General features: G+C 51.5%; 2 protein-coding genes and 1 long non-coding RNA gene across 7 annotated transcripts; 1 reads left to right on the forward strand and 2 right to left on the reverse strand.

Annotated features, from left to right (window-relative positions):
- Positions 1-1,814: 1,814 nt before the first annotated feature.
- Positions 1,815-6,292, reverse strand: DNAL4 (dynein axonemal light chain 4). 5 transcript variants are annotated; one of them, XM_083859913.1, is made up of 4 exons: positions 6,243-6,292; positions 5,003-5,203; positions 4,214-4,297; positions 1,815-2,995 (listed from the first exon to the last, which is right to left on the reverse strand). In XM_083859913.1, the coding sequence occupies exons 2-4, from the start codon at positions 5,072-5,074 to the stop codon at positions 2,831-2,833; spliced, it is 321 nt and encodes a 106-aa protein (XP_083716039.1). In that variant the 5' UTR covers positions 5,075-5,203; positions 6,243-6,292; the 3' UTR covers positions 1,815-2,830. The 5 variants fall into 5 exon arrangements, with proteins under 5 accessions (XP_083716039.1, XP_083716042.1, XP_083716038.1 ...); XM_083859916.1 differs by having other exon boundaries at positions 5,003-5,206; positions 6,243-6,259; XM_083859912.1 differs by having other exon boundaries at positions 6,137-6,246.
- A 21-nt stretch (positions 6,293-6,313) lies between these two features.
- On the forward strand, positions 6,314-9,043 carry LOC310908654. Its single transcript, XR_014589926.1, has 2 exons — positions 6,314-6,675; positions 6,844-9,043. It is a non-coding gene; the product is annotated as an uncharacterized lncRNA (long non-coding RNA).
- A 4,841-nt stretch (positions 9,044-13,884) lies between these two features.
- NPTXR (neuronal pentraxin receptor) lies at positions 13,885-24,423 on the reverse strand. Its single transcript, XM_083858796.1, has 5 exons — positions 23,715-24,423; positions 16,832-17,054; positions 16,445-16,689; positions 15,938-16,117; positions 13,885-15,557 (listed from the first exon to the last, which is right to left on the reverse strand). Exons 1-5 carry the CDS (start codon positions 24,267-24,269, stop codon positions 15,333-15,335), a joined length of 1,428 nt encoding a protein of 475 aa, XP_083714922.1. The 5' UTR covers positions 24,270-24,423; the 3' UTR covers positions 13,885-15,332.
- Positions 24,424-24,870: the final 447 nt, after the last annotated feature.

Below are 24,870 nucleotides of genomic sequence, written 5' to 3' on the forward strand. Positions count from 1 at the left end.
AATCTAGAACAAACCTCTTTTAGTTTTAAACCCCTAACTCTTACCCTATCACAACAGGCCCTGCCAAAACGTCCCTCTCCAGCTTTTCTGTTGACACCCTTTAGGTACTGGTAAAAGGTCTCTCCAGAGCCTTCTCTTCTCCAGGCTGAACAACTTCAACCCTCTCAGCCTATCTTCTTAGCAGAGGTGCTTTAGCTCTCTGATCATCTTCGTGGCCTTGTTTGGACTGGATCCAGCAGGTTCATCAGTCACAGAGGGGTCTCTTGCGGGAAAACACAGGATAAGGGACCATCTCTGATCCATAAACCTTACTCCTCTGAAAATTACAGGTATGCCCAAAGATGTTCCAGCTCCACAGCAAAATGACGGTGAAAGTCTTTTTTTCTAACACATAGAGGCCAGCAAAGCATGACTCAACTTGCAACAGGCAGGACAATTGATCTGATGGAACACTTGCCTCAGGGCAAGGGCTCTGACACACAGAGCCACATTTTTGGAGGCTGAGGCTTGTGCTCTCAAGTACAACGCCAATGACAGCATTGCAAACCAGCTAACAGGGGTTTGCCTCCTCATAGTAACTTCCTGTAGGAAAGCTGTTACCCTTGTGAATAAAAATATCTAGCCACTCTCCTGTGAGGCATCTTGCACTTACCTGGTGAGAATGGCAGTATGAGAGCTGACTTGCTGCACATTCACACCTAGCTCACCTCAATCTGTTTGCGCACTCAGGCTTTGTGAAGGCTGGGGAGCACTCATCCTTCCCTCGCTGGCAAAGGTCATAGAAACATTAGCTTTGGTCAGCTGGTGGCCAAGATAAACCGGCAGCAAGTCCAAGAGACTGTGTGCTGAGGTCAGCAGCTTCCTGTGGTCATCTGCAGGTCACCACGACCCTGCAGAGATGCCCATGATCAGTGTGCCTGTGCATATGCACAGAACAGTTAATTATTCATTACTGTGAAAGAGGCACAATTAAAGTGACTGTGGTATGGCTGAGGGGATCATCCCACTCCAGCGTGGGGCATTTCAAAGACTTTACCTCTTGCTCTGCAATTTAGAGGAGATAGAAGGTTGCAGAAGAGGAAATAATCTTTTCCACATGCCAGCTGTAGAAACTGTTGTCAATATCACTAGCTTCACATAAAGGCAGCCAGCTGGAAGGACACAGAGCAACCATATGACGTGACAGCTCAGAGGATTTGGGCTCTTCTATACAGCACAGCAATCCTGTTCATGGGGCAGGAATCATGGTACCAACCTACCCCAGCCCAGCCAAGCACAGATGGTCCAAATTTGAAATAATTCTTAGTTGTCTTCATATTACTCCAATTCCTGGCTCCCTGACACGATGAAATTGAGAAAGAATATCTCTAGCATAACACTTGAGGTTCAGAAAAAGGAACAAAAGGAATTGTAAGACCAGGTTGGTCCACCACAGGCATTAATGCAGAAAAATCCTTCTGACTTGAACTATGGACTAGAGGTGGCAACATTCTGAGAGGAAATCTGAAAATTAAGGAAGCTACAAATATGAAACTCCAATGGTCAGAGTTGAGGCACACTGGTGAGGCGCACACACAGTTATATTCCCTTGCTGCTACTGCTTAGACAGCTGCCAGGACAGCGGGATGTGGCTAGCAGCACCATGGGCCTGGCAACCCTCCTCACCATCATGGCTTGCACTGGTAAAAGGAACTGAACAGGGAGAATGAGTCACACAGTTAACCTGCAGGATGGAACTCTGTTACTGTCCTCTGCCTGTACTACACCATGGCTTACTTATTTCCATGTTTCTTGAATTACTTTGCCTATATAAATGCACGTAGAGACATTTTACTAAACTTTTATTGTAAAAACACAGTTCCTCAGGTTTTATAAATAAGCCATACACGCAACATAGTTACGCTCATTCAATCCTCCAACACCAACAGCTTTAAAAAATGAAACAGGCTAAAAGAATGCAAGTCCAGAGAGACATTAGGTTTCTGATGACAAAGTTATATTTCACATGGAGCCTCCTTCCTCTGTCAGCCTCCAAACAAGATGCTGAAAGTACACAGCACTTGCAACACCCCCAGGAACTGACAGGGAGGCATTTTAGCCTTAAAAAGAGCTCTCACCCACTCCCCAGGCATCATCAGCCGCCTGTGTTTTCATGCTGTCTCAGTGTGCTGTGGGTGAGAAAGGAGGAGGCAGTTTGCATAGCAACCTCCTACACCCAGGCAGCTCAGCTGTTGTACCCTCCCAAAACAGCATGGAAGGGCAATCTGGGACTGCTTCCCTGTGGCTCACACCTCCACAGGCAGCCTGAAGGGAGACCCTTTGTGCTGTCAGGTCTGCACAGACACCACAGAAGGGAGGAAGAATGCATAAGCAGCATCCAGAGAGGGGAAAGACAGGTGCTGCTCAGAGCCATACTACATGGTAGCAGAGAAAGCAGAGGAGAGAGGAAAATTATGTGGAATAAATGCGAGTTAAAAAAACCATAGGGGTAGATAGCACTTTTTTGCTTTTGCTTTCCCCTGCTAGCGCTGCTGTGCAGTGTGTTGTGAGATTACCTACTCCTCACTTCCCTCCTGCTCCAGCTCAAACACCAAGGAAAGAGCCATAGACAGATGAGAAATCCCACAAGCAAGGACAGGACAGTTTAGCAAGTTTATACACACACATGCACCAACTTTATGTATCCCACAGAACTGTTATGTCAGTATGAAAAAAAAGAAATCTTTACATTTAAGTATTAAAAATAAAGCCCCACCTCCAGATCATACAAAACTTGTCAAGAGCAGGAAGAAATCTCTTGTATTCAACAAGTCTGGGACCCAGCCAGGGGTTAGGAGCACTTCCAGACGCATACAGCCAGGCTGCCACCAAAGAACATGTACAGCAGGTTCTTCACCTCATGAGTGATCTCAAAGCCAAAACCTTCCCCAATCACCACATGCCAGGAGGACCCAAATTTCTTGTCCATTGTCTCTTTGATCATCTTGGCAGCACTCTGGAGAATGTTAAGGAAGAGAGCATAGGATGAGACAAAGCAACCAGGAAGGTTTTATGAAAACATCTGCCTAGTCTGCTCCTCCCTTTAGGACTACTCAAGCCATGGGCAACAGGTATGGCAGCTGCACTGCAGGAATTGGGAGCTCCCCAGAGGTAACTCAAGGGTAGAACTGGTCTCAGCAGCCTCCAGCACACCAGCTAGGAGAAATTAAAGAACTGTATCACTTCTGTTGTTCACACAGTCTGAAGCATGAGTTCTGCTTTTAGATGCTGCTGGAGTTATGCTGATTGCAGTATAAGAGCAGGTCATTAAGCCTCAGCTATTTTTACAGGAGTCCATTTTTTTTCCCTCCAGCTAATTACCAAAACACTGAAAGTAGGCTGACTTTTAAAAGGCTCACTTCTCCCACATCCCACCCTACTTGATCCAAAAAAAAAGCATGAGGAAGATTTTGCAGTGACAGGCAGTGCCCTGCCCATGAAGCAAGGTATGTTTTCCCTTTATTGTTGGTCTCCAAGCCAAGAGGGAATACTTAACAGACTTTCATGTACTTATCCCCAAAACAAGAGAGTCCATTCAGTTCTGATCCAAACCCTCAGGATATAGGGCATTTTATGAACAGTGGAAGCATGTCTCAAGAAGGCAGGATAAGCAAGGAGGTAAGGTTTGGGAGCCAGCACCACTACTAATCTCTGCAAAGTGCTATTATGGATCTTGCAGACCAAGGGAACTGTAGCCCTAGTTTGTGCCTAAGATGTTTTGGTTTTCTGAAATTCCTTTCCCAGAGAATTTTCTGTAAACAAGAAACATGTTTGAATAACTGTAAACTTGGTTTACACTTTTTCCCTAAGAGGGACTTCTTCTTGATGTCCCTCTAGTCTAACCAATGTAATTGAAGAAGTTTGTCTTTGTTTCATGGATCAAATTGGTCTGTGTAAAATAGTATATAAAAGAGACACATCCCAAAAATAAACAAGTCATTTTCAGCCTTCTGAAGTCAAAGTCTTTGTGTCGTTGTAGTGTACAACAGCATCAGAGAACTGAATCTGAGATCAAGCAAAGCTTTTTGCCTCCTTCTACCCTAGCTCATTGCAGAGAGAGAGAGTAATAGGATGTCAGGACCTGACCACTCTGCCCTGCAGCCTTATCCCTGCTGCTGCAGATTCCCTGAGCTGCAGTAGCAGTGGGCTGCCCATTGTGGGAGGTGGCTGGTACCTCATTGTTGGTGGCGTGCTTCTCACATGCAGTGACGCACAGCTCCATAGTCTCTACACGCATCTCCTCCGGCATGTCCGAGTGCTGGAAAGGGCAAACACACAAGACAACTAAGCAGAAAAATACAAGCTGGACACAAGACAACAGTAAGTTACTCTAACTTCTGCATTGGTTCTGTCAGGGGCTTAAATGTACTAAATATGAAAATGGCTGATTACATTATAAGTGAACCATTCCTCCAGCCAATGAGGAACTCCTCTCGACCTACATGGAAACTAGCACTGTGTTACAGCACAGCTTAAAGGAGATCAAGACATTTGCCAGTTTTTCTGCTATAAGATAAAGGGAAGTGCACTAACACTGTTTCAACCACAGTCCTTAATTACTGCTATATGAGTAACAAAGAAGTCTAAATTACACAGCCTTTTCTTCTGGTTCTGCTATCTGGCTGTCTAGCAAGATCTTTTGCTCCAGCTTCCCTAGGACAAAAAGCAAGCTGCATCCAAAACACAGGAGAGGGCTCCAAAGGCAGTGTGCTCTCCATCTGTTTGATGGGTCACTTTGCCCCAGGCTTTCTCTGGCTGACATGGGGAACACCAGAGCTATTAAGATTTCCCCAGGAGAGGTCAAGGACAGGGAGAAAGCAGCAGTGACAACCAGGATTGCTCCACAGGACCAGCAGTACACATGTTCTCACAGTAGCTACTCAGCTGGAGAAGGACAGTAAGAATGAAGGCAGATTTTCATATTGCTGACACTGGTAAATGTGTAATCTGTCTCCCTCCTTACCCTAATGAGAGGAAAACTATGAAGCCTTTTATAATCAGCCTCATCCTTTTTTTCCTCCTCAGTTTCTTCCATGGTCCTTCCACAGAGACTCCAGGAAGGGGCAAAGAGGCTTCCTGGAGTTCAGCAAAGTGCTGCAGCACAGCCAGCTGAGAGGAACAGGGCTCTGTGTTCCTGTCTTCTTGCTTCTTGGCCTAGAGGACACTGCTTCAACAAAAACAAACGCAGCAAAGAGACAGATGGTTTTCAATTAAAAGAAAAGGCAAATGAAACTGTTACAAGAATATCATGCTATCTCACTCACTTGCCATTTCCTCAAAAGCACCCTCACACCCCACTCACTGAGAGTCTTAGCTCATAGACCATTAATGCAAACAAACTATTAAACTGTATCTTTTTCCATAAGTGAGCACAGCAGCACCAGTGGAGCTTGAGGGAAGAGCTGAGCCAAGGTACAGCTTTCAAGAGAGGACAGTATATCGGCTGCTACTACTCTTGATTAATTCCAAAAAGATTTTCCCAGGACACTATTATCTGCAATAGTTTCAAACTGCACATTACAAGAGAAGGGTAGGAGTATTTTAGGCACAAAATCTGCATACTTGTCTGGACAGAAATGTTTAACAGGAACATCTTGGTCTCGTTTGTGTACTTGCTTCTCAGATCCCCGAGCATTTGTCAGCTGGGGAGGGCCACATGGGAAAACTCTGGACGTGCCTCAGGGCCTCATTACCAGCCTGCCTCTACTCGAGCAGCGCAGAGGCACAGCACTGACTGAGAGATTCAGAGCACTTTACTGCGGTCCTCCCTCTGGTTCTTTCACCCACAACAAAGCATCTTCCTCTCCTACCCAGGGGGAGCAAGAGCGAGCCCATTTAAAGGTAAACGAAACCAACACGGTGTCAGGCACACAGCACTTGGAGCTGTTGGCTAAAGCACCGAGCCAGATTACCAACCGTCACAAGGGGCCGTGGGACCCGCAGGTGTCCCAAACCACCACCTCTGCAGGACAGAACCGCTGCCTCGCTGTCCCCACCCCCGGGAGCCACTTCAATACCCATCCCCAGCCCGGGGCGTGCCCGGGGCCACAGTCAGAAGGTGTGAGGCAGCGGAACGCGGCCCTAGGGGATCACACACCCAATGCAAGCCGTCACGCCGGTCCGCCACCCTCGTCCCCGCGGAAGAAGAGCTCGGCCAGCGGAGCTCCGGGCGCAGGATCGCGGAGCGCCGGGCGCGGCCTCACCTACACAGCCGCCGCGGCCCAGCGCCGTTGCTAAGGAAGAGTAGCACTTGTCATAGCAACCGGCGCGGGAAGTCCCGCCCCCTTCGCCATCTACTGGACGGGGCGCGCCGCCCGGCGCGTCTGATTGGCGGCCTCCCTGCCGGCCGCCGCGCGGGGCCTTGCGGCGCCGGCAGCAGTGGGGTGGCCGCGGAGTGCCTGCGTTGTGCCGCCCCAAACCTGGTGTCCGGCAGCTTAATATTTTTCTGACTTAAAACGCCCTAAGAAACTGGTTCTGGTTATTTTTTCTTTTAAACAACAAGGAGAAATATAAGAACAAGGAGCGATTTGGGGCATTTTTTTTTTTTTTAATCACAGACTCGAGTGAGGAAGGACTTCTGAGATCATGGTCCAGCCTATGACCGAACAGCACGACCATGTCAACTAGACCATGGCAGTAAGTGTCACATCCAGTCTTTCCTAAAACACCTCCAGGCACGGTGACTCCGCTACCTCCCTGGGAAACCCATTCCAATGTCTAATCACTTTTTGTGAAAAAGTTCCTCCTAATGTCCAACCTGAACCTTCCTGGTGCAGCATAAGTGTGTCCTTTTGTCCTGTCTAGTTGCTTGGGAGAAGAAGCTGACCCCCACCCGGCTACAGCCTCCGTTTAGGGACTTGGAGAGTGATCAGGTCACCCCCGAGCCTCCTCCTCTCCAGGCTGAACGGTTCCAGCTCCCTCAGCTGCTCTTCATGGGATTCATGCTCCAGACTCTTCACCAGCTCCGTTGACCTTCTCTGGACATGTCCCAGCACCTCAACATCCTTCCTGAACTGGGGGTTCCAGAACTGGACACAGTTCTCATTGTGTTGGAGAAGACAACAGCTCATGTCAACAGGACTGTAAAGGAAAAAGTGATGCTGTGGGGATGAATCATGAGTTTGCAAACAGCTCCTACAGCACCAGCCTCCATCCCCGCTGAGAAAATCACCTCCCTCCTGTCCTCCATAGCTTTATGCTTGTAATGTTTGTTTGTTTTGACTTTTTCTTGGCTCTGGGCTTGCTACAAAACCTCTGTTGTCTCTGCACCCTGCTAGCCAAACACTGATTCCCTCTAAACCAGGGCTTAAATAATTTTCAGGGAAGTCTAGGGTTGCATTCATCTGAAATTAACACGGATGGAGAAGCAGCAAGCTCCAGGATAATACCAAGGGAAAGACTTCTCCTATGCAAAGCCCCAGCTGCTGGGTGTGATGCCTGGTTTTTCATCAGTGGCCATCCTTGTCTTGCACAGTTGCTCATGGGTCTGATTTTTCATGGAGTCCTTCTGGTTGTGTGTTTGAAATGTTCTTGCTGCTCACTGCCTGCTGAAAGAAGAATTTGCTTTCCAGATATTTTAGAAGAGTAAGGAAGGAATAATCTAGGCATTGTTCTGCCCCTGCCAGCTCAGGAGTCCTCTTCCCTCACTGTAGCACCAAGCTCTGCTCTGTGATCACAGGGAGAACACCTTGTTATCTCTTTCACAGATTCAGCAGTAAATCCGACCTCCTGGCTGTCCTTTGCCTAACAGAGCAGTGCTAGAGGCAGGGAAGCTGCCTTTAGGTTTGGAAAGACAAAGCTGAAGAGATCATTCATGTTTTCCTTTTCTGTCGCTGCTGGTGGTGACAAAAATGAAGCACTGCCTCCTGTGCCACACGTTCTTCTACCATTCCTACCTCCTGGGCTAATTCCTTCTTCCTCTTTTGAGCCTCTTGCAACAAGGCAGGCACAGAGCTAAAATTGTCAAGAGGCAGATAAAAGCTGGAGATCATAATTTTTTTCTTTTCAGACAAGATAATTAGGAAGAGAATCTCTGTGAGGAAGAAGATCTTTCCATCATCATTACTTTATCTCCAGGCAGCTACTCTAATCTCTCCAGGGACACGGCACTTTCAAGCACCGTATTCTTGCTGTGTTTTTTAATGCTTTAATCCCTGTGTAGTTCACCCACTTTTACTACCAAGCAGCAAGTGTGAGCTGATATGTTTGTGTGCATGTGCTTCCATGTGTGAGGCAGGGGTGAGCATGCTTGTCCGTGCAATTCTGGGTTCAATTAAACGTGCTTTGGTTCTGATCAATGTGACCCCTGGGAGTGTTTCCCTCAGGGAATGCTGGGACTGCTTCTAAGGATTAATCATCAGTGGCTCCTAGGTGAGAAGCTAAAGGAAAATGGCCAAATGAAAACTGCACTGGGCCCAAAGATAGGAAAAACAATGTTTTTGTGATTGTGGTTGGTGATACAGTGGGGCTGCAAGATAGAGATGCCTCCTGAGGAAGGAGCGTGTTCTACTGGCCTGTCTCCATCTATTGAGGCTTACTAAAATAAGAGTAGTTGGTTTTTGGATGCTCAAGTGCAGGGTTTCCACAGGCTGCCTCTGAATAACTCTGCAAGCCAGTAGGAGTTTTGTTGAGCCAACAGAGGTTGCATATACTGGTCCTTTTGCTGCTGGCTCTGATGGCACGGACAGCACATCACCTGATCTTTAATTTCCAGTATTAGTGGACCAGGTACCCTTCTGTAGCTGAAAGCAAATCCACAGCAAGAGTTCAGTTCACCCCTGTGGATCTGTAGGGAGCTGGAATTGTTGCTTTGCTCTGGCTGGTCATGCCTTATTTGCCACTAATCAGAGGTGGAAACTCTTTCATCCCTTTGTTTTCAGCAGCCACAGTGAAATGCATTGAAACAAAGTACCATTTGCCTTCTGTCATGAGGGTGTGTTGTATTTCTTAGCTGAGTGCAGAAAAGTAACCACTGACTGCAAAATATAAATATGTGTGATAAATATACTGTCTCATGCTTTCTTTTAGTCATCTTCATTGACAAGACAGCAGGCTGACTCTTCATCAGGTGGAGGACACCTTTCTTTTCTTCCTTTCTTTTCTTCCTTTCTTTTCTTCCTTTTTCTTCCTTTCTTTTCTTACCTGCTTCTGGCCATGTTTTGGGATTTCCCCATTGTCCCTGTGGGCACAGGCTCTGCCGTGCCCCATCTCCTCTTTGTGGTAAAGCAGGGGGGCTGGAGCTTGCTGTCCAGCCTGTCAGCACAGCCCAGGGACTGGGCACTGCTCCGCACCACCTTGGGTGGTAACTGAGGGCCAAGGCTGGGGACTTGTGTCACACCAGGGTCTACCCTGCAGCTGCCCCAGGATGGTGTGGAGGCAGCTTTCAGGAGGCCCTGTGGGAATGCTGAAGCCACATTTCACTGCGATCAGAACCCCCACCCTGTTAGGCTGAAGGAAGGCAGAGATGGGAACACTGGTGTACAGGAATGGAGGGCAGCCAGGAGCAGCTCAGCCTCTGTGCCAAAGGACAGGGCAGCTCACTTTGGGACAGCTGGATCCCTTTGTCTGCTGGGAAACACAGTGCCCCATGTGATCCCACAGCTACTACCTCTAGAAACAACAGGTGCTGTTGTTAAGGTCTGTTGCTGCAGCACTAGCAGGTGTACACAGGCTGTTCCTGTGCCAGATGCTCCAGAATCGTGGTGCATTCCCTGTGTGAGCACTGCACAAGTCTTAATGAGCCTTCCTGGTTCTGGGAGGGAGCAAGAGAGGTTCCCAGCAGGACAGGGAGGTAAAAGGAGGCAATTAGGCAGCACTCCATTGCTAGGGCAGAGCAGGTAGTGAGGACTTTGGCAGTCACCTCCTGGGGACAACTGTGGGCTGGCTTGACCTCGTTTGAGGGCACCTGGAGGCTGACACACATGGCAGGGAGCCATGACGATGCAAACTCTGCTGAGGTTGTAGGGATTGTGGAGCACAGGAGATCCCCAAAGCCCACTCTGAAGTCTAGGGTCCCAGGATTGCCCATGTCCCTGGGAAGGCAGAGCCTGCATGGCCAGTGGTGCCCTCTGGAAAGAGGAGCAGGGGCTGGAGGGGTTCAAAAATGTCAGAATTTTCTTTTCAAACACAATAATTAATAGCTATCAGGCCCGAAGGTTTCCTGTTGCCACGTTTGACATGGTCTTCTTCACTGCCACAGAAAACTCTTCAGGTGTATGGAGTAGGTGGTATTTGAGTCTGGCTAATCCCTTGGCTAGCAGAAATCCCTGCAGCAGTAAATCCTGCAGACTAGGAAAGGAAAAGGCAGTCCCTTTCCTCTCCTAGACGTGTGCTTACGGCCATTGGCAAGGAGATAGCGGACAGCACGTGGGTCCTGTCAGGACCTGTCTGTCTCCCACACCACCTCCTCTTGTGCCAGCTCCTGCTGAACTGCCACAACCCAGCAGTGCCCCTGCTTTACACTGCCCACCTCTTGGGTGCCCTCCACTTTTTCTACTCTATCCTGGATATCTGGACACAACACAGCCAACCAGCTGAAACACCTACCACAATCACAAAACCTTCTCCACACCATTGTTAAAATTTTCCTTCTTTACCCCTCCTCTTTCCCTCAAGGCTGACTTTGTTGTTCCTTATCTCTGCTGTGCTGTTTTCCAACCAGCTGCCCTTAGAGAGACATGGGGCTTCTCCTGAGTGCTCCTGGTTAATTTAGAAGCAAGCAATGTGTGTAAGTCATTGTAATTACTCCTTGCAGCCAGCAACGCTATTGATTTGTCATCTCCTCTACCTTTTAAGCCCTTTTGCAGGTTTGCAGCTCTTGCAAGGCTCAGCGTACCGAAAAGAAATGGTTTTATCTCTCCTCCTCAGGCGAGTAGGAAGCAGACGTTGCTTCCTGCAGAGAGCCAGGGCAGGATGGAAATCAAATATTTATTTCTTCTCTCCATTTGTGTCTCCCATCCAGTTTCTAATCTCTTCATAATGCCTTTGTTTCCTGAAGAGCCTTACGTGGAGGCATTTGCTGGAAGCTTTTTAAAAGTTTGGGAAAATTCTACCAAGTTTTCCTGTGTGCTCCTAGGTCTGCCTAACTGGCTGTGAACCTCTGGCAGAAAGGAGCTTGCCCTGCAGAAGCTCTGTCGCCGGACTCTCTCCATTCTCCTGTTCCAGAAGTGACAGATCCACATCCTGGAGACATGGCTGAGATCAGGATCATGCCAGCATCATTTGGCAGGGATGAGGAGGGCAGCACTGAAGGCCCTGATCAAGCATCTCATGGTGTACCCTTTGTTTCTGCTTTTCTGGAGAGGATTTACACACAGTTTCAACATGAGCTGAGTTTCCAGGCTCTGGAGGAGATGGGTGTTTTGCCAATAGACAACATCAGTGGCCAGGCTGTTTCCATCCTAGTTCATCCTCACATTTCTTCTGCCTTGGTCAGCAGCCTCAAGAGCCCTCTCATAGTGCTTCTGCAGGAAGGTGTTGATAGGAGGGTGTTGGGGGTTAGGTTTGTTCCTTTTTATTCTGAAGATTTTTTTCCCCATAAGTTACCAAGGAAACTAAGTGTTGGGTACTTAAGAATGCTTGACCAAAACAAAGACATGGCCAAAGCTCGGAGGGAGAGGTAATTCGAGTTTTGGGGCAGGTAAAGGACGGAGCTTGAGGCATTTGGGGAGAGAGAACGGCTGGGTTGCTGCTTGCTGTAAGAGGAGTTCACTGTGGCCAAAGGGGTCCAGTCCTGGGAAATCTACCATCATCTGCTCACCCTGGAATTCTGAGCTCCTCTGTCACCCTGCTGGAGCTGGGCCAGCCCTGCCCCGCCATCGGCTTCTTCAGCACTGCTCCTCTTGCTACAGTGTGACCCTGCACCTCCCCCTGCCCTGGTGGGACATCCTGCCATCACAGTGTCTTGGGTTGTAGTGTAGGATGTACACAAAGTATTTATTCTATCACCATCTTCATGAACTGTTGAAACCAGGTGGGGCAGTGTTTCCCCAGGCCCCCTTCCTTAGGGGTGTCTTCTGCTAATGGCCCATCAAAGCCTGGCCCGTGACTCACAGGTAACTCCCTCCAGGAGTTATTTCTGTTTAATGGGCCATCAAGGACCCACTTCACGACTCATCATCCCATTGTGAGATGCTCCACCCAGGGGGAGGAGCCAAGCATTCTCACCTGGATATAATCTGGTATTTGGGACAGTACAAGCAGCCCTTACCCCCTGGATTCCCAGAGGAGCAGAGCTACCAGACCTTTCTACAGGTTCACTGCTTCAGGAAGACCACCTCACCTGGACTGCTTCCACCATCCTACTCAGGTTGTATTCTGACTCTATCAGTGGTCCTTTGTGTTATTGCATTTATTTTATTTTATTTTTACCTTTTTACCTTTCTTCTTACTAAATTGTATTTCTGACTTGGAGCCTCTCACTCGTTTTGCTTTCAAACCACGACACACAGCCACCAGCCCGGGACTTTCCTCCATTCCAGCTTGGTGTTCTGAAAATTCTTGCAGGGGCACCGAGACCCAACTCCCCTGCGTTTTTGTGAAGTAAAGCCCTCAAGGTTCTTGGTACTGTTTTGTTATTAATGCTGTAGTTGTTGTTTTTGTTTGCTTTGTAATACATACTAATAAAGAATTGCTATTTCTATCTCCAAATCTTTGCCTGAAAGCCTCTAACTGCAAATTTATAATTGGAAAAAGCAAGGGGGCGGGGGGGGGCGGGGGGAGAGGGTAGTTTACATTCTCCATTCCAAGGGAAGCTCCAGCTTTCCCTGGCAGATATCTTGTCTTCCTAAACCAAGACAGAGGGTTTTCTAGACCAGTTTCCACCCCCAACCCCCCCAATCTTATTTAATCTCTTTCTGAGTTTATGATCCCAGCAGTGGTTTTTGACATTTCCACCTCTAAAAAACGTTGTGCTTCTTAATTAAACTGCTATAATTTGGATGCACAAGCAGATGGCACTTGTTGAACCCCCTCCTCTTAATAATGGGGGTGTGAGCCTCTAGTTCGGCAAGGCCCTTGAACAAGTACACACTTTTTCTTCAAAACCAGCCCTCAACTTTGTTAAGATGTGCTGAAGATGAGAGCACCGGCCTTTCTTTTATGGCATTAAATAGCCTCCAAAAGGAGAAGGGTATTTAAGGTGGGGGGGGGCGGGGAGGGGGGCAGCTCTAACTCAGAGAGGTGATCCCATCAGCATGCAAGCAATGGGAAAACTCAGTCCTCTGGCTTCATGCTTAGTTTGCCCCAAATACTGGTGAAGCTGTGCCTTTCATAGGAGGAGCAGGACCCATTGAGAGGCAAAAGCACCATGCAGACCTGGTCACAAATTGTTCTGCAATAGGAGCTCCAAGAGCCGTGCCTCAACCATCTTGTGCCTAGAGGCCAGAGTGAGGTCAGAAATTACTGTTTCTGACCTCATTACCTAGAGGTAATGAGGTCAGAAACTCATTACTAGTACTTAACTGGATTTGTACTCAATGTGAGTTCCTTGCTACCATGCTCTGACCTAGAGGCCATGATTTCTCACTTGTTTCTGCTTCCCTTCATGGAGAGGTGTTTCCCTCAGCCCTCATGCCCCACCAGAAGCAGCTTGTACCCCATACAGCTCTGCAGTGGGGTAGATCAAAGGTGGTCAGACTGTGACACCATCCCTTGCTCCTCTGGGGCTACAGTACCAACCCCTGTGATGATATTCCCATGATGCTAGTGGTGGGCCCAGCCAACTCCCTTCAGTGATGCAACCCTAAGCACCCTGGGGAAGGTCACCTCATGTTGGACTGACCAGTCCCATACATCCTCCCAGCAACCTCACAGTCCACAGGAGGCTTGAACAGAAAACATCACTTTTATTGTTCACGATCAGCTTTACAAAAGAAATGTCCCAACATAGGTGCGTGTCAGGGGCCCTTTTCACGAACGTGCATTAGAGAAAGCGCGCAAGCAAGCGAGGGAGAGGGGCAGCTCCTCAGGGTGCATGAAGGTCACAGCGTTCCCACTTGGCACAAGGGCTGCTCCCCATCCCTGCTGTGTCATCCTCAGGGGGCTGAGCCACCCCAGCACTGGCAGAGATCCTGGGGGTGGGGGGCGGAGGATGGGGGGTGGCAGGAGTGTTCCTTCTGCCAGCTTTGTCTCTCCCAGACAGGGGTGGGGGCAGCTGTCACCCAAAGTGGGACTTGGTGTAGGGGGGAACACTGGAAGCTGAACACTGCATTGAGCAACCATGAGAGCCCCAAAATAACCCTCCCACCCCCAGACACACACACGTGCACATACACACACTCACATATCAAGATGTTGGTGACCACGCAATGTAGAAACAGCATATTCTCAGGCACTCCACAGGTAAAACACCAGCCTGCTCTTTCACCCTCCCAGTTTCAAGGCCAGTGGCAGCCCTGTTCCTGGCAAGGAGCAGCTAAAGAAGGGGATCTAGGTGCAACCAAGGGCAGTAGCCCAATCCAGTACCAAAAGACTGGGGGTTAGATGGCAGGGCTCCTCTGACCGCCACCATCCTCCATCTCTTTTTTCTTGCTTTCGCTCCCTTCAATGGCAGTGCTGCACTCTTTCCCCCTCGGCCAGCACTGGGGGAGATGCTTTGCCTCTGTCCCCCCATTCCCTTGGTGACTGACCCATCCCCCAGCTTGGAGGTGGTGGGGGGTGCTCTCTTCCCTCTGCCTCAAAAGCCTGGCTCCTCTTGGGCAGCCCTGTCCAAACAGGCAGCAGAGGCATGGAAAGGGATGCAGGTGGATAAGTACTGTGCTACTGACTGCCATTCTCCCTCAGCTTCCTGGAGCCACAATTGAAAAGGCAGAGCAACAGGAGAAGGATGGGGCTGGAGATGAAATCCTGGAATGCAGGCTTATAAAACCAGAGAGTGAGGTTGCTAGAAATAAATAAGGAGAAGGGATGTGTTCAGGTGATGCCTGCACCCTGGCATCCCACTGAGGCTGGACTGCACTCAAGTAGTTGGAGTTCTCCTTCCCATTCCCTGTTAGGTCTTACAAGGTGAGGATCTTCACCATACCAAGGACAACTGCAGGTACAAGTTCCACCCAAAACAGAACTGGGGCAAGATGATACTCAGGAGCCAGCCTGCCAGGAATGAGGACAAGCCACAGCACCAGCATAGGGACAACAGGGAGGCTTCCAGGGGCCCCTCTCCCTCCTGGGACACCAGCACAGGGGGCTCAAGCATTGCCCCAGCAAGGCTTACTGGTCTGGGAGGGGAGAAAGGGGCTACTTGCTTCAGGGCTGTCACCGGGCTCCTTGGCACTGGGAAGAGGGCTGGGGACCACTCATGCCTTTCTCCCTTCCTCACAGGCGGCAAAGCCTGCCTTGCTGGCGCCTCCAAAGACTTCCACCGCCTGCTCATCCCACTGGATCACATTCCCTTGGAGGTGGGAGGTGCAGTTAGCCAAGCCCAGGATCTCTGCTGGCGCCAGCATGTGGTCCCAGACACCAAACTGCGCCAGTTCTCCCACAAAGGCCTGTGTGGCATCAAAGCGGCCCCCAAGGGTGTCCTGGGAAAGAGCAGGAGAGGTGGTTGGACAGGGATGAAGAGAATAGAAACACACATCCAGTGGGAAATCCAGGGGGAGAGGGAGAAGTCTGGGGAGAAGCAGAGCAAGGTGCTTGATGGCAAGGAGGGGAGGGGATGAATGCATGGAAGAGATTCGAGACAAGGCAGGGAGGACAAAGGGATAGGGAGAGGGAAGAGAAGACAGTGAGGGCACACAGTGAGCCTGGAGGCTGGATGAACAGGCAGGAGAGCCAACTGCCCTGCTGAGTGCTCCTGCTCATGCTGCCCCATCCCCTTGCACCATGTGGGGGCTTTTCCCCACAGCTAGTTCCCACTAGAGCAATGCTAACTTGCAGCTCTTGGTGTCAAACTGGTACCTACCTGCTCCTGACCCAGGATGATGATGCCCTGGGGCCTGATGGAATGCCAGGAGGCCAGGTTCTCACCAGCACCCCGCTGTTCACCATCCTGGTATGCTGACCACTTCCCATCCCGGGTGGTCCATGCCACACAAACGTGGTGCCAGGCCTTGTCCTTCAGACTCAGTGGCAGCTGGGCAACCTTTGAGAGAAAAGCAAAATCCCGGTGCTCGGTAGGACTGCTGGGGGACCCCAGAGTCTCCCCAGCCCCTCACAGAGCAATCAGTGCACTCCTGTGGTGGTGGTGGCATCCCAAAATCTACAGACATCCAGATGTGCTGCTTCTCCCTCTCAAAACTCACCCCAATGAGCCATCTTCCCAATCCTCCTGCCTCCCACTATAAACTGAGGGCCCCTTCCTCCCAGCTCCCCACACCAGTGCCATCAGGAATATAATTTCCTAGGGGGATTGAAGCAGGGAAGATGAGGGCAGGGTTTTCTCTCTTGCCCCTCCTGCAACTGGGCTGACCTTGTCATTGATGAGCAGTTCCAGGGGGTTAGAGCCCCACTCCAACAGCACAATCTCGTTGGCTTGGCTTGGGACAGAGTAGGAGAATGGGGTGCCAATGCCTGCCAGGGCCTTGGACTTCAGCCACATGCAGATGGTGAAGGCATACAGCTCTGGCAGACTCTTCTTCACGCGGGCATACATGTAGTTGTTCTGCACCGGGATAGTCACCTTGAAGGCATCAGGAGGGCTGTACCCCAATGGTCCTACATATCAAGGATGGAGAGGAGAGAGGAGGGTCAGCATCTGTAATTGGGATAAGGGTGACCTGTCCTGGGGCTCTCCTGGTGATGTACCTCGGGGTATGAACCCTCCATCCCACCTCCATCCCCACTGGGCAGGGCTCACCGTGCTCCAGCTCCATCACCCGGTTCTGGAGGGAGTTCAACTCCTTCTCAATGTTGTGCTGCTGCTGGCTGCGGTCAGTGCTGGCGGCCTGGCGCTCCTTCTGCAGGGTCAGGATCTTGGAAAGGAGCTGCTCCTCCAGCTGCTCCATCTTGGTGTGAAGGGCATCTTGAGCAAGTGCTGGGGCAGTGGGTGCTGAGCCATTGGTGCGGGCTGGCAGCTCCTGCTGCATTTGGCGGCAGCCACAATGGAGGGAATAGGAGGCACAAAAGAGAAAATTCAGCACAGTGTCACTATAAGAGTTTAAATAAGGACATGTCCAGCCTGCAGCACTACAGGTAATGCTGGGATGACAGTCCCATATCCACACTGAGGTCTTCTCCAAGAGCCTCCAGCTGACTTTGTACCTCCCCTCTCAGAGCCCCCATTGAGCTCATTACTGCAAAACGAACCTTGGCTGCTCTTAATGACTTTCTGCTGCTTCAGAGAGACAGAGCAAGGATGGGATGTTTGCTCTGCTCCTGCAGGCAGCCTCCCACAATAAGGAAACGATGCGGGGAGGACCTTGGAACTCCTGGCCACTCCTGCTGCTCATGAAGCTGCTTACCTATAGTCAGCACACTAACATCACTTAATGGGGCTGTAATCCTCTTAGCTGAGCTCAGCTGGCATGCAGGGGTGTCTGCACGTGTGCCAGATAGCTCTTCATAAGCCAACCGCTCCCAGGCCACCAGGATGCCTGGGAGAAGTGGGACTGGTGCCAGGCTGTCATCTGGCTCTGGTCCTCAAGGCATGAGCCATCACCTCAGGACATCAAACCTGTCTTGTCCCATCAGGGTTAACACTCAGACCAAAACTCTTCCCATGGCAAATCCAACACGGCAGCTGGTGAGGATGCTCCCAGCTGCTACTGCACTCTGCAAAGACCCCAGACCCACCTTACTGAAAGACCCTATCCCAGCTGGAAGAAAATCAGTCTGGACGGGAGAAAGTGACCCTTTCCCATGCTCCTGGAGTTTCTCTGTAAATAGGAGCCCTCTTCTTTCCCCATATCCTTAGTGCATTAGTATCTCTGCCATGGGTTCTGAAAGATGACAACCACCTTCTCCGTGTTGCTAGACCATCCCAGGGGTGCTGGAGCAGCCATGGAGACCCTTGCCTTGGCTCCTCTGGCACCAAGGGATCTGCATGGCTGCTTCAGCCCTGGACATGGCTTGTGCTGGCAGGACACGGGGGATACCATCCCTGTCGATCTGAACAGCCTCCCTCCTGCCTTGGAGCTAGCATGGGGAAGTCAGCACGCTCACCTGTGGTTCTGGCTTTTTCTTCTTTCTTACATCCAGCTTCTCCAGGCTGGACAGGACCTAATAATCACGCACACAAAGCTTAAAGGGGAGGGATGCCTGCCCATGTCACCCCTAATCTTTGCTATCCATCATGAACAACAGAGGGGAGGGGAAGGCTGGAGGAAAGTCAGGTTTGGCTCAGCAGGGTGCAGACTTCACGGATGGGAACATGCAGGGAGAGGAAAAGTAAGAAGATGGTGTTGGTGTGAGCACAAATGTACCCACTCTGGGCAACAACATGCTCAGGATACAAATAAAATGGAAATTGTGATGCCCCAAGGTCGGCAAGAGCTGCCAGCAGGGTCTGACAGGGCAAACCCACAGGTTCTGTGAGGAAAACCAACCTGGAAAAGAAAAACCCAGCAAGAAAAGAGAGGTTGTGCTGAGGACATATGTCAGCCCTGAACCAAATGCCAGCTCTCACTGCCAGCTTGCTCTGGGCAGCATTAAGGATGCTGTTGCAGTGAGAACAAAACCTCTCTGGTAAGGGAAAAGTGCCCAGCAAAGAGTATCCTACCTTTGGTCTTTGCAAAATTGAAGGATTAGCCAATGGAAAAGGGCTTTAATGTCGTCTTTTTTTTTTTTTTTTTTTTTTTTTTTTTTTTTTTTTTTTTTTTTTTAAGGGGTCTTGGGGATCCACTGGATGAAAGGCAGGGTGGAGATGGCAGAAGGGAAGGGAAATGGAAAGGTTAATCCTCATACTCCTGGCAGGGATAATAATTCCCACCTGGAGCTCTCTGCATTTGTACTCAAGCTGAGCTGGCTGCATTGGTAGGAGGCAGTAAAGGTGGGATGGGGTTGCTTTTGCCTCTATGGCCACATCCCCTGGGCTCCAAGTGCTTTTCTCATCCTTTCAGGCTGCCTGGCTACAACAGAGGCTGGCACGCTCCTGTCTGCCACATGCTTTGATTGCTCGAGCTGCGGGTTTGGAGCCTACGTCCCTGCTTTCATGCATGGCTCCATCTGTTAATGATGAAAAAAGAAAAAGCTGGGAGATTTTGTCATTCTCACTAGCTCTGATAGCCTGCCGTACATTATTCAGTAGTGACTGAGTAGTTTTTTGACCTTCTTTTTCCTCCTGCTTTTCTCCCTGCTGCTATTTTCTTCTCTCTGTACCTTTTCTCCCTATGGCTTTTTCATTTCTCTGGCTTTGGAGCATCTCTTCCTGGTGCTTCTCTCCATGCACACACACTGTGTCTCTCCCCTTTCATTCACTTTCTTCCCCCTCCTGAGTTTCTACCCATCCAGCCCTCTCTCCAGCTCTTGTTGGTCCTTCAGAGTTGGCAGCCAGGGCACCTATAGCTGGAGCCACATGGCTGAATGAACCATTGCTGACCCCATGTTCCTTCTGGAAAGGGATTGCAGCCAGTACCCTCATCTGGCAGGGTTTCAGAGCCATTCTAGCAAACACCATCCATATCCCCACAGCCAGACGATGGCTGGACATGAGACTGGACTCCCCATTCTCACTGTGAAGCTGAGTAGTGCTGGATGATTCTCCTGATGCCAGACTGGGCTGCATCCTCAAGCCATGATCCTCATCTCTGAGCTGCTGCTCGAGCATCTTTCTCGCAGAGCAAATTACTTGCAAAATTATTAATGGTTGATGTGCAGCTGTTATTTACTGGTAACCTTTGGGGAGGGGAAGGGGGGGAAGCGCCTTCTCCCTGGCTCTTCAGCAGGCACCCAGCTTCCCATCTGTTGCTGCAAAGGCAGCAGGGGAGTGGGCAGTGGGTGTGGGGGAGGCTCGTTCCACACTTTTTGGCCACCAGAACTGGCAAAAAAGATTGAAAGATGCCAGGTAATATTAATCACATTAAATGTCAGTGGCTTGCAGGGGGTGGGGAGGTGGGGGCAGGGGGCTGCGGCAGCCATGACAGCGTGTGCTCACGGGGGCTGCAGCCCTCAGTCAGTGAATGCACTTTGATTTACATAAAGAGATCAGAGCCTCATTTACTAATGCACCAGCAAATTTGGGCGCCACTGCTCCCCCTCAGCCCCCAGCACACCAGTGCCCACTTTGGGTGCTGGGACAGGGCAGGCAGGAGTACAGAACGATGCCTGTGGGATGGAGACCTGGCACAACCCAGGGATCATGATGCTCAGCTGGGTGCACACATACAGCAGACCCATTCCTTCCTTGAACTCATGAATCCTTACAGCCTGCACAAAACTCCCCAGTGGCTGCTACCCTGGGATGCTCACTGCTGCAGGACAGCACAGCTGCTGTACCAGGGTTTTTTGGACTCAGGCAGGTCCCCTCCAAAAAGGACTGCATGGAGCAGAAGAAAAACAGGGATGCATCAGCCTTTCCCTCTTCCTCACAAGATAAGGGCTCACTGTTGATCCTGTCCCCCTAAAACCTTGCTCAGGGGGTGCTGGGACTGTCACAGATTGGGTGTTTATGTCCCCACACTGCTGGAGATGAAGACACAAGGGAAGCAGCTAGGTCACTACCATTCCCTTACCCCAAGGGTTTCCTGCCATCAGCCAGGTCACCAGCCACAACGGCACAGCCACGAACCAGCTGAGGAGCAAACAAGCGGTTGCAATTCCACCAGGTCCCCCATGGAGCCCATCAGGCTGTCCCCTCTCCTGCAGGGTCCACTCTCCTGCAAGGGATGATGGGGAGAAGGAGGACATCTGCATCTCTGCACAGCCCAGGCAGTCAAGGCGATTCTCTCCTTGATCCCTTTTCATTTGCAGCAATGACTAAAAGCATGGAAAAGGAGCACCTGGGTCCCTCAGCTCTGTGTTCCAAGATACACCAGTTTACAGACATGAGCACGTGCTGAGAGAAAGGGGGAACCCTCAAAACTAGGATGAAAAACCTAACTAGGCTGCTGTGCATGAGGAAGAGACAGTCAGTGCCTCGGGTGGCATTAGGAAGAGCTATGGGAAGATGTGTGAATGCTTTGCTGATGCTAGCCCAGCCCCACGCAAACGGCAAGGGACAAAGAGCGAGACCACAGGGGCCCCTCCCTTCATCCTCTCCTGGGAAATCCTTCTGACATGCTGACAAAATTAAGAAACAAATGCCTTAATAGGTTTTTCAGCGCATAAATAAATCTTGTTATGTCTTACAGACAGGGCTGAAAGTGCCCAGATTAGATCAGCAATCTTCCACCAGCCCCCTCCCGCAGTCCCAGCACTGAAGCATCCTGCACTAATCCCTGCTGGCAAATCCGACTGGAGACTCCCTGGGATGCAGTCTTCCCAGAGCAGCTCATGACATTTTGTGTCATCTCTCTTCTGAGACTAAGCCACCACAGACTTGGCAGCATTTCCTCTCCTTCCCAATGGGTTTTGGAGAGTCTTCAGCACATGGGGGCCACACTGGGACTTTCCCTAAAGGTCACCTTTTGGGATGAGTGCATCCCATGTCATGGGCTACCCCAGGAAGGCTCCCAGGGCTGACAGCTGGAGCCGTGTGGGATAGAAAAGTGCAGGTACCCCATTATGAAGTTTTAGGTGTCTGCTCCTGGGGTGGGAGGAAATTTGGAGGGGGAAGCCACAGGCAACCGTCACTGGATGGCTGAGGTGTGACCACAAGGCTCAGCTGGCTGGGCTGCAGCCATCACTGGGGTGTGGTGCTCACAGGTGACACTTTTTACCAGGCAAGAGACAGGATGAAGTCCAGTCCACCTGTAACATGCTGCCCTATTTCGTCAACTGGCATGCTCACTGAGCCTCAGGGTGTTGTGTCTCCCCTGCAGAATATACTTGGGACTCTCAAGCTCCTGGCAACAAAAAACTGAACATTTTTGGTCATGTGCCACTTGGCTTCCTCATCAGCGTATGCATGAGCCTTGTCCCAGCACTGCTTTAGGCTCCTTAGGTGCATGTGACGGCCTACTCCAACCCTTGTGAGCTTCACCCTCCTCCTCCACCCCAAACCTCTTATCATCATCAGAAACCCCAGGAGAGGGGCCAGAGCAGCTCATGGGTGATGCTGCCCCACAGAGAAGAGGGAGAGCATGACTCAATGGCCTGATGCTCCTCAAGATCCAAACTGATTTTCTGGGCACCATTCCACCCTGCATTGTCTGGTATACGTGTGAAGAGACTTATTTCCCTGCTACATTTTTGGGTGAGCATACTTGCTGTGTTATTCACTGATAGAAAATAATTTGTTTAGGGCTGCAGGGTTTTTTGAGGGGGTCTGTCCTTCCATTTGGCTGCATTTATCTCTGGGCAACGTGTCAGGCTGTACATCCCATTCTCCCTGCATGTGCCTGGCATGCCCTGTGTTTCTTCTTGTGCCTGTGTGCGTATTACTCTCACAGTAATGAGAGGCTCACAGGTGCTTCCTCTGTGGTCTTCCAGCTCTTTTCCTTCTTGTGTTCATGTGTTTGTTTGCCATTCTCTGTCTTTTTATTCCTGTTCATATCTCCATTGATTACAATAACCCTCTCTCCCAGTCACATTTCTCAGCCTGTGACCTTAGTGGTTCTGAATTTCCCATCCATTGCCTACTGCTGCTGCTGCGCCCACGTCTGTAGTGAATGGGGGGCAGAAGGGCAAAGCTGAGGAGAGGGACCCCATAAGGTGCTGCATGACCCTCCTCCTAGCTCCACACTCCAGGGAAGAGTGGAGAGGTCAACAGGGAACTGAACAGGAAGATGAGAAGGTTAAGGACTCCCAGGAGGATCCTTGCAGGTGGCTCTGACACCTGATAGACCTCAAGGAACAAGTCCTACCTGGAGCAATTCCCACAGGGAACACAGACAACTCTCCTCTCGCAGCCCTTACGTGCCAGAACCATTGCCATAGCAATATCCTGAAAAGTCTGCCAAATTCTGTGGGAGTGCTGAGCCCAAATAAATCAACACTCACATGCACTCCATGATGTGCCCCATGACAGGCATCATGGTAGAGCCTTTGGTACCACTGGATTGTGGCTGGGCCAGGGCTGAGGCTGCCAGGCATACACTGCACCACTTGCTACAGAATGGGGACCAGGGGTTTGCATCCCAAGTGCCAACAGCCCCATGCCACAGGAATGGGCACAGTGAATAAGTCCAGCTGTGCCATTCTCTCTCCAGCTCCTATGGACCATCTGAGGAAAGGGTGCCAGGCTCAGAGTGGGTGGCACTGCACTTTACTTTGTGAGATGTTCTATTCGTAACATTATAGCATCAGATGTAATTTACCTTTTCCTAAAGGGCAGGATCTGGCCCTGAGCTGCCAATCTGCTCTGGAGGAGTCCTTAGCAGGTGCCATGGGGCAAGCAAGGTACCCTCCCAGGGGGGAAAGTGTAGCAGCCCTGGTGCTTTGGGACTACCCTGCATGGAAAGAAGAGAGTGGGGCTCAGGGCGAGTCCCTTGCCCCTGGGCAGAGATCTCAGGAAAGAGGGAGGCAAGGACAACTTTCCTGAAGCCTCATGAGGGAGATGAGCTAGTTCGGGAATGCATGTAGCTGCAGGCCTGGGGAATGGCACGTGTGGGGGCATCTTTTCCTGGGAGCATCCCTCCCAGACCTCCCAGGAGCATCTTTCCCTGGAAGCATCCCTCCCAGACACCCAGGAGCATCCCTCGCACCTCTATCCGGTCGATTCGGTCCTGGAGAGTGCGGACAGCCTCCTCCAGTTCCCGCACGGCGGGCGGCTCGTCCGGAGGGTGGCCCATGGTGCCGGGGCGCGGGGCGGCGCGGAGCCCAGCGGCGGCGGGGGGGCTCTGCAGGCCGCCCTCGCAGCGGCTGAGTTTGCCGGTGAGCTCCCGGATGGTCTCCTGGTCCATGCGGATCCGCTCCTTCTGCTCCAGCGCCGTGCGGCGTAGCTGGGCCGCCGCGCTCCGCAGCGCCAGCAGCTCCTCGGGGCCGGCGGCGCTGCCGGCGGCGGTGCCGGTGGCCGGGCACTCGGTGCTCAGCGGGGTGCAGACGAAGCGGCTGAAGAGCGGCGGCCCCCCCGGCAGGCGCGGCCCGGCGCTGGCCAGAGCTTCGGCGGGGCCGTGCAGCGCTCCCAGCCCCTTGTCGGCTGCGGGCAGGAGGGCGGCGGCGGCCGAGTCATTGTCGGCGGCGGCGGCGGCGGGCGCGGCGGTACCGGCCGGGTGGACGCTGGCGATGATGCAGATGATGGCTCCAAGGAAAGCCAGCATGCCCGCCGCCAGCAGCACCGCCAGAAACTTCAGGGTGGCAGCGGCGTGGGGGGCCCGAGCCCGCGGACGGCGAGAAAACAAAGCGAACGGGGACGGAGAGGGAGACGGACGGTCGGAGGAATGGACGGGCAACCCGGTGGGAGCTGCCGGAGAAGAACGGTACCGGCAGCAGCCCTACCGCCGAGGCCCCGCCGCGCCGCGCTTATATGTGCCGGGCGGCGCCGCCCGCACCGCACCGCCCCCGCCGCCGCCGCCGCCCCGGCCGTGCCCCTCTTAGTGACCCCCCTTTCCGCTGAGCACCCTCCTCGAGCTGCAAGGGCGACGCTCCGAGCGGTGGGGAACGAGTGGGCAAGGGGGACGGGAAGGGAAAGGAGGGCGCCCCGCGGGCACCTGGGGACGGGGCCAGCCCTGCCTCGGGTTCGCTGAAGCCAGCCCGGCGGGAGCCTCCGGCGAGAGGATGCTGCTCCTGCACATTTCAAGGCATGATTTTTCCCCTGCGAGATACCTAGGCTGGAAGTAAAGGGCCCCTGGATACACCGAGGGTGAGAGCCTCGTAATCAGTCATTCCCTATGATGGTCTTTCGGGCTTTTTCCTCCTTGC

Source organism: Zosterops lateralis (genome assembly GCF_965231275.1).
Source record: "Zosterops lateralis genome assembly, chromosome: 4".
Taxonomy (NCBI): Eukaryota; Metazoa; Chordata; class Aves; order Passeriformes; family Zosteropidae; genus Zosterops; species Zosterops lateralis.